The following is a 9,811-nucleotide window of genomic DNA, read 5'->3' as shown; positions in this document are numbered from 1 at the left end:
GGTAATTCCTGAGTGCAGAGCCAGGAGTAACTCCTGTGCATTGCCGAGTGTGACCTGAAAAGTCAAAAAAAAAAAAAAAAGAAAGAAAAACCAGGCCAGGCAGATGGCTCAAAGGACAGGAGTGATGCTATATCTGCAGGAACTCCAAGGTCGGCCCCTGGCACCAGGGATCATGATTCACCCACTCACACCCACCCCAGCACCTCTGGAACAGCCCCTCAAAAAAAGAAATTAATAATATCAAGTCCCCCAAACCCAGCTGCTCTTGAACCCTGCTTAGTTCTAAGCCCAGAGATCTAACTCAGGAGTTATGCATGAAAAGTGGCCACTCCAGCTCAAGCAGGAGATCAGATGGTCCTTTAAAAACATGACAAGAAAATCAAAACAGTGAAGTATCATCTCACATCAAGCATCACGAATCAAAAAGAACAAGAACAACTAGTGCTGGTGCAGATGTACGAAGAAAGCTACTCATTCATTGCTAGTGGGAATGCTGGCTGGTCCAGTCCTTTTGAAAAACAACATAAACATTGCTCAAAAAACTAGAAATTGTTAGCTTCCATCCAACTCAGCAATACCACTCCTGGGAACATACACTAGGGCCCAAACATACCATGCAGAAAAGCCATCTGTACTCCTATGTTCATTGTAGCATTATTCATAATGGCCAGAATCTGGAAACAACCCAAGTGCCCGAGAACAGATGACTAAGCTATGGTACATCTACACAGTGGAATACTACACAACTTTTAGGAAAGAATGAAGCATGTAATTTGCCTTTAAATGGGTGGACGTGGAAAGTATCATGCTGAGTGAAATGAATAATGAATCAGAGGGAGAGGGACAGATATAAACTGATTGTGCTCAGCTGTGGGCTATTAGAAAAAAAAAAGACATAGTATGAGACTAATTACCAAAGACAGTAGGAATGAGGGGCAGGAGGATTTGGTAGGAAGCTTGCCACAAGTTGTGGGGGAATGCGGTTAGGACAGAGAAGGGACCGTTATGACAATGAGAACTAGGAAATGATCACTCTGGACAAGAACTGAGTAAGAAAAGAAAGAAAAGTGAAAGTGAAATGTATGATACCCTGTAATTAATAGTATTGCAAACCACAGTGGGGGGAGGAGGGAGAGACAGAGAGAAGAAAAGTGCCTGCCATAGAGGCAGGCTCGGGGCTGGGGTGGAGGAAGGGAGACTGGGGACGTCAGTACATCAGTGCTTGGAAATGTACACTGGTGTTAAAACGTAAAATGCACACTGGTGCTAAAACGTAAAACGCACACTGGTGTTAAAACGTACACAGGTGTTAAAACGTATGACTGAAACCCAGTCATGAGTGACTCTGTAGCTGTGTTTCTCACGGATGATTCAATTTTTTTTTTTTTTAAATGCTCCAAGATCTCTGGGTTGCCTGAGCGTCCACGCGCCCAGGGAGGGCGGTACCGGACGGTGGCGCCACAGTGCCCTCTAGCGCTGACTCCCTGCTCTGCCACCACCGCCAGCCAGAAGGGAAATTTCGCTGCTTTTTCCTGAACTTCTCTCTTCACCCATCCTCAACCTTTTTTTTTTTTCCTTTTTGAGTCACACCCGGAGATTGCTCAGGGGTTACTCCTGGCTCTGCACTCCTGGATGCTGGGAATCAGATCCGAGTCGGCCGTGTGCAAGGCAAACGCCCTACCCGCTGTACTATCACTCCAGCCCTCATTCCCATACTTAGTGTCAACCACCCTAGTGAAAACAGACGGGAAAGGAGAAAGTGCTTAAGGGCTGGGAGACTGCTCAAAGAGCTGTAGTACGTGCTCGCCTTGGGACCCCCAGTTTCAATCCCTGGCACCATATGACAGCCTCTCTCCACCCACAGCAAGATAGGGAGAAGCCCCTGAGGACAGCTGGGCATACACCTCTGCCCCATGATTAATCTTTTCCTTATTTTATTTATTTATTTGCTTTTTGGGGTCACACCCGGAAGTGCTCAGGGGTTACTCCTGGCTCTGCACTCAGGAATTACTGCTGGCGGTGCTTGAGGGACCATATGGGATGCCAGGGATTGAACCTAGGTCGGCTGTGTGCAAGGCAAACACCCTACCCGCTGTACTATCGCTCCAGCCCCCTCCTATTGGTATTTTTTTATTTTTATTTTTTATCTTTTCCTTTCTTATAAAACATCAGTAGATGATACGGGTACATTTTACTTTGATAAAGTTCACAAAGTTAGCTAATTTGCAGGGGTGTAAAGCTGTGATGGGAAGAAAGAGGGAAAGAAACAAACACGAAGGGCCAGGAGGGCCGTGGGGAAGCTGGAGAGGAGGGGAAAGCCCAGACAGAGCTCCGAGTTTAAAGCATGAGATGACTGGGGACTGGAGCAATAGCACAGTGGGTAGAGCATTTGCCTTGCACGCGGCTGACCCGGGTTCAAATCTCATCATCCCATATGGTCCCCTGAGCACTGCCAGCAGTATTCCTGAGTGCAAAGCCAGGAGTAACCCCTGAGCAAAAAAAAAAAAAAAAAGCGTAAGATCACATGCCGTGCGTGCAGGAGGCCCCGGGTGAATTCTGGCTCTGCGTGATTCCCCCGCACCACCAAGCACAACCCCAGAGCCTCGAGCCCAGCAGCTCAGCCTGAGTGTCGGGTATGGCCCCCAAAATCTTAAAAATTCTAGCTCCTCCGATCCCTCAGGATGAAACAAGAGGCAGTAGGGTACCGTGGGCAAACACCAAGGGTCCTGCCCCTGTCCCAACTTACCACTACGTGCCATGCCCAGATAAGGCAAGAAATCGCACAAGGGTTAAGACACTCGGCTTGCGCAGGGCTGGCCCTGACTCAAATCTCCTGCATCGCATATGATCTCCTCAGCACTGTGAAGAATGACGCTTGTGGGGGCTGGAGCAATAGTACAGCGGTTAGGACATCTGCCTTCCACACGGCCGACCCAGGTTCGATCCCTGGCATCTCCCTTGCACTGCCAGTAATTCCTGTGTGTGACCCAAAAAGAAGAATCAGAAACAGTCCTGAGCACTACCAGGTATGTCCCCACCAACCTCAAGGAAATGAAAAAAAGAAAAAAAATTTAAAAAAAAGTACCACCAATAGGATCAATATTATTTCCCTTTCTTCTTCCTTCCATTGTAAATTGGCTCTGGCAAAACACTTACCTCCAGCAAACACTCCCCAAACAAGTCTGACCATTACCTTGAGAGCCCACCCCCTGTCCACCTGTCCACTATACATCTCTCTACATGCTCCTGAGTCCCTGAGACCTTTCTGGAGGTTATGGGAATAACAAGCTCCTAGCAGGTAATTCTGAATTCTGTTGACTGACCAAGGGCACAAGTTAGCTCAGAAGGTACCTGTATCCCCACCCTCACCCCCCACATGCACATACCCTGTAGGAGGCCCCCAGAGACCAGGACCCACGGTTGCCCTAGAGAGCCACGCCACTCCCCACTAGCAGGGGGCAGTTGCTTCCAGTCAGTGTCCCAGGAACTGGGTGCCATTTTCCTGCTCCATCACCGCATGAGCCCTGGGCAGTGGGGCAGCTGGGGGCCCAGAGGGGTTTTCACCCATTTCCAGCCCACTGGCCGGGAAGGACCTGCAGCAGCCACACTGCCATCAGTGTCGACCCACGAGTCCCAGGTACCTTTGGGGACACCCTGGGGAGTAAGTGGAAGAGCAACGACATCAGGCCCAGGTAGTGAGGCCAAGACAAGGGCCAATCCATTGGGAAGCAACACAGCCGGAGTTCATACAAAACCTTTTTATTTCCTGTTTATGTTCCTTCTCCTCCCCATCCCTCTCCCCCATCAGGAACCCAGCCAGCTCCTCGGGTCTCCTGATGTCTGGTGCTTGAATTGGGGGGCTGGGGTTATGAGAGGTGGGGGTCGCCTCACCGGCTCTCGTAAAAGTTGAACTTCAGGCCTGGTGAAGGCCGGCAGGCAGCTTCCCAGAGTGATTCCCACGGCGGAGGCTCCACCCCCCCCCCCATGGAGAGAGCCAGAGGTAAAGTCTCTCTGGGTGGGTGGCCTCAGGCTCCCCCTCTCCCAGCCTCCCCGAGTCCGAGTCCCGCAGCCAAAGGGATGGAGGGAGAGAGGGGCAACACATCTAAACAACCAAGGGAAACCAGGGGAGGAGGGACCTGGCTGAAGTGACCTGGGGAAGGGCTGCCGGCCTGGGCAGATGAGGGCAGCACGCGGAGGGGAACGGGCCCTCCTAGCCCCACTGTCTTCTAGAAGAGGGAGAAGGGAGAGCCCAGTCTGCACTCAGCTAGGGATGCTATCAACACTTTAGGGACCAGGAAGGGGGGGGTGGGGAACCCAGCGGCACAGAAACCGGCTGCCGGCAGGGGGCGCTGTTACCCGGCCGCCGACCAGCTCTGCAGACGCCACGCGCCTCTGGACACTGAAGCTGCCAGCCACGCCCCGCGGTGGGGCAGATCTGGGACCCCCCACCACACACCCTCCAGTTCCAGGTCGCACCTTGGGGAGAGGCGCCCACGCTGACGTCCCGGACGGCCTGCCAGCGAGGGCGCCGGGCCTCAGTTCTCCAGGGGAAGCAGCACTCCCAAAGAGGACGGGGGGGGGGGGGGGGTGCGGGGGGCTGCCTGCCTGGCCTCCCCACCCCCACCCCAGCGCCCACCCCCACCCCCAGTGCTGCTGTCCAGGCTCAGAAGTCCGAGTCGGCGTCCAGGAGCTCGGCCTCCATCAGGTTGGTGCGGGAGTGAATGGGCCCCAGCCCCTGGCGGCGGTCCTGGGCCCAGGCCGAGGGGCCCGGGGCGCTGGGCAGAAAAGGGGCCTGCAGGGGGTTGGGCTCTGGGCAGAAGGGGTTGGAGACCAGGGTCCAGGCGCCCTGTCGGCAGGACTCCCCCGGGCCCCAGCCGCCCGTGGCCACCAGGCACTTGTGCCGGGGCAGCTGGGGCAGGCGCGGGACGGCGCTGGGGGCGGGCGCGGGGCCCGGGGGTGGCCCCAGCGGGCACACCTCCTTCTTCCTCTTCCTCCGCTTCTTCCTCCGGCCCAGCCGCTTCTCCAGCTCCGGCGAGATCTCGGCCTCCACTAGCCACAGGTTAGCTTTTTCCTCCGGAGGCACTGCCGGGTGGGCGTGGGGGAGACGGCCTGAGCTGAGCCCGGCCCTGCACACCCCCCTTCTTCCCTGAGACACCCCTCCCCAAACTCCAGCTGCTCCAGGGACTGGCCCTGGATGGAGCCCCACCCCTCCCCGGCAGCCCCTGGCAGTCCAGTCTAGAAACCCCAAGTTTCTAGCTGCCACTCCCCACTCCCACCACCTTCTTGTGGAAGCCCAGACGCCCCCCCTACCTGGAGTTGCCACGGGGGTGACAGACACATCCTGAGGGAGGATGGCACCCCTGCGAGCCACCATCTTGGTGACATGCTGGGCCCAGGCAGAGGACACGTCAGCTGAAGGCTCGTTGAGGTCAAAGGCCAAACCAGCTGTGGGGACAGAGGGATGAAAAATTGTGACTCCCAGGGCCAGAGCGAACGATAATACAGTGGGTAGGGCACTTGCCTTGCACGGGGCCAACCGGGGTTCAATCGGCAACATCCCATGTGGTCCCCCAAACCCGGCCAGGAGTAATTCCTGGGTGCAGAGCCAGGAGTAATTTTTGGACATCGCTGGGTGTGGTCCCCAACACAAAAACAACAATAAAAAAATTGTGACCCACCAGACTCACGGTGACCCTGATTCTTTAGTTGACACTGTTCACGGTCAGGTCACTAACACACATCACCCCGACACCCCAGTGGTCTCTACACATGTTCATTACTAGGGGACGGAAATCTAGTTCACGGAGCCCTGGGGTGCCTCAGAGCAGGGAGAGCACGTGGAAAAGAAAGTTCCGAGAGGAACCGCCTCAAAGCAAGCCCGGGGTAAGAAACAGGAGGGCACTCGGAGGGACAAAAGGGCAGTGTTGGAGGGAACTGGCAGTTGGGTGGTGATGCAGTGTGGTGACCATGTCCACCAACACCAAAAATGTTAACACTAGGTCAGTATGTGACCCGAACTATAATGCTGCTATGAACACTTAAAATTAAAGTGTATGGCCAGAGCAACTGGACAGCGGGTAAGGTGCTTGCCTTGCATGCGGCTGATCAGTCCCCAGCAGTCCCTTTGGTCCCTTGAGGCCTTCCAGGAGTGAGCCCTGAGTACCATGAGGTGTGCCTCAAACCCATAATAATAATAATAATAATAATAATAAATAAATAAAAAATATATATATACAGACATGACCAAAAAATGAACTTCCATATTACCCACGTATTTCCCTTCTGCACATCTGAGTTCATCGCAGCATTATTTATAATAGCCAAGGCTGGAAACAATAAGTGCCCACAACAGATGGGTGGACTGAGCACCGCAGTATAGCTACACAATGGAGGAGGCGAGATCCTGCAGTCCACAGCAACCCCGAGCAGCCAAGTGAAGCGAGTCAAGAAGGAAAAGAGAAAGGCTGGGTGATCTCACACGTGGAGTGAAGGAAATAGAGCCCCAGTGGACATAACGCCGTGCTAATGCCACCAGAGCAGAGTACCCAGGCAGGCCAGGGGACAGGAGGCAGGAGAGACCTGGGGACAGTGGTGGCTGGTCACTGGCACTGGTAAAACAGTAATAGAGGGCTCTGAGCCATAGGACAGCGTAGGAGGGCATTTGCCTGCACATCCCGGACGGGGTTCAATCCCCGGCATCCCATAGGGTCCCCTGAGCACCGCCAGGAGTCATTCCTGAGTGTAGAGCCAGGAGTAACCCCTGAGTACCACCGGCTGTAACCCAAAAACTAAAAGAAAAAAATAGTGTTTGCGAATAAGGCAGCCCCCACTCCCCGAGGTGCATGTGTCCAGCCAGCAGGGGAAGGGTCTGGCCCAGCATGCAGGGGACGGGGCGGGGCTCACCCACGGGCCCGTCGTGTGACACTGTGTGCATGCTGAAGGAGAGCTCCTGGCCTGGGTTCTGCAGCAGCTCCCGCCGCTTGGAGAAGGCTTTGGCGATCATCTTGCTCTTCTTGATGCGTTTGGGCTCGTCATCACTGTGCCCCGTCAACCTGAGAGCAGAGAGGGAGAGGGCTGAAGCCAGCAGCAAATCGCATCCGACCCCACGACAACACTAGGTGTAGGACAGAGGGCGCCACCAGGGGGCAGCAGTGAGCCACAGAGCAGGCGGCAGCGGCGGCTCGGCGCTAGCTGGAGAAAAGGGGTAGGTAGGAGGGAAAAGGGGGCAGAAGCAGGCGCCGAGCCCACCTGCACCAAGTGCGCCTCCAGATGAGCAGCGTGGCCTTGGTCCAGACCCAGGTGCTCATGGCGATGCCGGTCCCAAACATAGCGAACAGGTTGATCTTCTCCACCAGGAGGCTGGGGCGGTTCTTGATCTCACAGTCAGGGATGGGCTTCTTGGTGGTCAGCCCTATGGTCACATTGGCCTGGCACCTATGGGGAGGGGAGAGCAAGGGCAGGTTTTCTGGGGCTCCTGGGCGGCTCCCCAGACAATCCATCCAGAGATGGGAGAGAGTGCTGAGCCCCACAGCACTGATCACTGCGCTGGGTGCTCATTAGCGTCCCCGGGGAGCTCCTAATAACCACTGGAGTCTGGGCCCCACCCAGCGTCATTAAAGCCAGTCTCAGGGGGCGGGACTCAGGCGTTCAGTGTGGCTTAACGCTCCCCTCGCGGGCGCTGGAGTCCAGGAAGAGGTGAAAGCAATCAGGACGTGGATGTGTGTCCCCCTCAGCGAACATTTTCTTCAATAGAGGCTGTACCCAGTGGTGCTGGGGCATGGCGTGGGGGGCGGGGTCCCAGCAGGGCACGCCTGATCAAGCTCAGGGGGAGTTCCGGGGGGCCCAGGGACCCATTCTCTGGCCCCTTTAATAAACCTTTCAGCTGCCATTTCTGCCGCTGGCCTGTTTCCACAGCCCCGCTGCCTTACTCTCTCCCATTTGTGCTCATTCGGATGCAAAAATGCACGCGCAAAACCAGTAACCCCCAGCAGGTTAATGCCTCATCATAGAGAGCGGTAACTGCTTGAGGATCTGTAACAAACTCAAAGAGCGCTGGCGAGCGGAGGGAGCAACTTCTGTGACCGAGGCCCCGGACCATTTGTTTTCAGGTTGGTTGGTTTGTGCGCCACACCCAGCGGTGCTGGGGGCGTCCCTTGTGATGGCGCCAGGGATCCAACTAAGGTTTCCCGCCTGCCAAACACGCGCTCCAGTCCGAGTCCACAGGGAGGGGTGTCCGCGGAGAGCCTCGGGCCACTGGGGGGGCGGGGCTGAGCGGAGGCGGGAGGTTCTGTCCCCACCCCCACCGTGACTCCATCTGCGGCCAGGCCCGGGGGCCCACTCACAGCACGTAGTCCCGGAAGCTGCGCTCCCACTCAGCCTGGTTGAAGAAGTCGTAAAAGTGGCAGCTGAAGGTGATGAGCACAAAGCCAAAGGCCAGGAAGCCAAAAATGCCTGTGGAAGGACAGGGGGCTGCGTCAAGGGGCTGAGTGATGACCGGGCTCTGGAAGAGCCAGGGAGGAAGGGGGTAAGCTGGGCGCGAGGAAGCCGCCCTTGGGGTGAAGATAAGCCCCTCCTCCCTTTGAGCAGCGACAGCCACACACACACACACACACACACACACACACACACACTACCCTCACAGCCTTGACTCGCCCCAGCACACACACACACACACACACACACACACACACACTACCCCTCACAGCCTGAACTCGCCCCAGCCACACACACACACACCCTACCCCTCACAGCCTTGACTCACCCCAGCCACACACACACACACCCTACCCCTCACAGCCTTGACTCACCCCAGCCACACACACACACACACACACACACCCTACCCCTCACAGCCTTGACTCGCCCCAGCACACACACACACACACACACACACACACACACACACACACACCCTACCCCTCACAGCCTGGACTCACCCCAGCCACACACACACACACACACACACACACACACACACACACAGCCCCATGACACGCCCCCAGCCCCTGCTTCACCCAAGACTCCTGCCCTCACCCAGGCGCAGCATGGTCTCGTTGATCTTGCTGGCAGCCTTCTCACTCAGCAGTCCGGGGTGGTTACTCTTGATGGAGAAGAGAGTCATGACACCTGAGCGCAAAGGAGACCTCAGGCATTAGGGAGGGGTGCGCCCCCCTGGAAGGATGGGAGTGTCGGGATGTGCCCGCGCCCGGGGCTCTGAGTCTGAGGGTTGCTGTGCAGGTTCAGCTTGAGCTCTAGGAACAGACGGATGGCTCCCTTGCACGCGCGAGGCCCAGGTTCGATCCCTAGCACGGCAAGGTCCTCTGGGCACTGCTGGGGGTGACCCCTGAGCACTGAGCCAGGAGTAGACCCTGAGCACCTCCAGGTATGGCCCCAAAACAAAACAAGATTGAAAACTTTTTCCCATTTGGTTTTTGAGCCATATCCAGCAGTGCTCAGGGCTTACTCCTGGCTCTGTGCTCAGAAATTACTCCTTATGGGCTGGGAGGGCCATATGGGATACTGGGGATTGACCCCGGGTTAGCCATATGCAAGGCATATGCCCTATCTGCTGTATTATCACTCAGGCCCCCCAAATGAACAACTTTGGGGACTAGGGAAAAATGAGGCACAGCAGTGGCAGCTCTGCCACGGGCAGGGAGACGTGGGCAGAGAGGAGAGAGCCCCTGGGCATCTCACTCCCGACCTACCCACCACCTCTGAGTGAGGCAGCCAGGTCACAGCTATTCAGCTGAAGAAATTATAAAGTGATACGGTGGGGTGGGGGGCCTGGGGCAGAGACAGCACAGCGGGT

General features: G+C 56.1%; 1 protein-coding gene across 1 annotated transcript in view; it reads right to left on the bottom strand.

Annotated features, from left to right (window-relative positions):
- Window positions 1–3,743: 3,743 nt before the first annotated feature.
- Window positions 3,744–9,811, bottom strand: part of SMO (smoothened, frizzled class receptor) — a 28,199-nt gene continuing 22,131 nt past the window's right edge. The window contains exons 7-12 of the mRNA XM_004608268.2: window positions 9,034–9,126; window positions 8,343–8,451; window positions 7,249–7,434; window positions 6,904–7,052; window positions 5,311–5,445; window positions 3,744–5,082 (exon numbers count right to left, since the gene is read on the bottom strand). Of these exons, the coding sequence (XP_004608325.2) occupies window positions 4,664–5,082; window positions 5,311–5,445; window positions 6,904–7,052; window positions 7,249–7,434; window positions 8,343–8,451; window positions 9,034–9,126 (1,091 nt within the window). The 3' untranslated portion in view covers window positions 3,744–4,663. The remainder of the gene's footprint in view (window positions 5,083–5,310; window positions 5,446–6,903; window positions 7,053–7,248; window positions 7,435–8,342; window positions 8,452–9,033; window positions 9,127–9,811) is intronic.

The sequence above is a fragment of the Sorex araneus genome, chromosome 1 (assembly GCF_027595985.1).
Source record: "Sorex araneus isolate mSorAra2 chromosome 1, mSorAra2.pri, whole genome shotgun sequence".
Taxonomy (NCBI): Eukaryota; Metazoa; Chordata; class Mammalia; order Eulipotyphla; family Soricidae; genus Sorex; species Sorex araneus.
The sequence above is the reverse complement of the archived record's forward strand: the minus strand, read 5'-3'. Positions and strand labels throughout refer to the sequence as shown.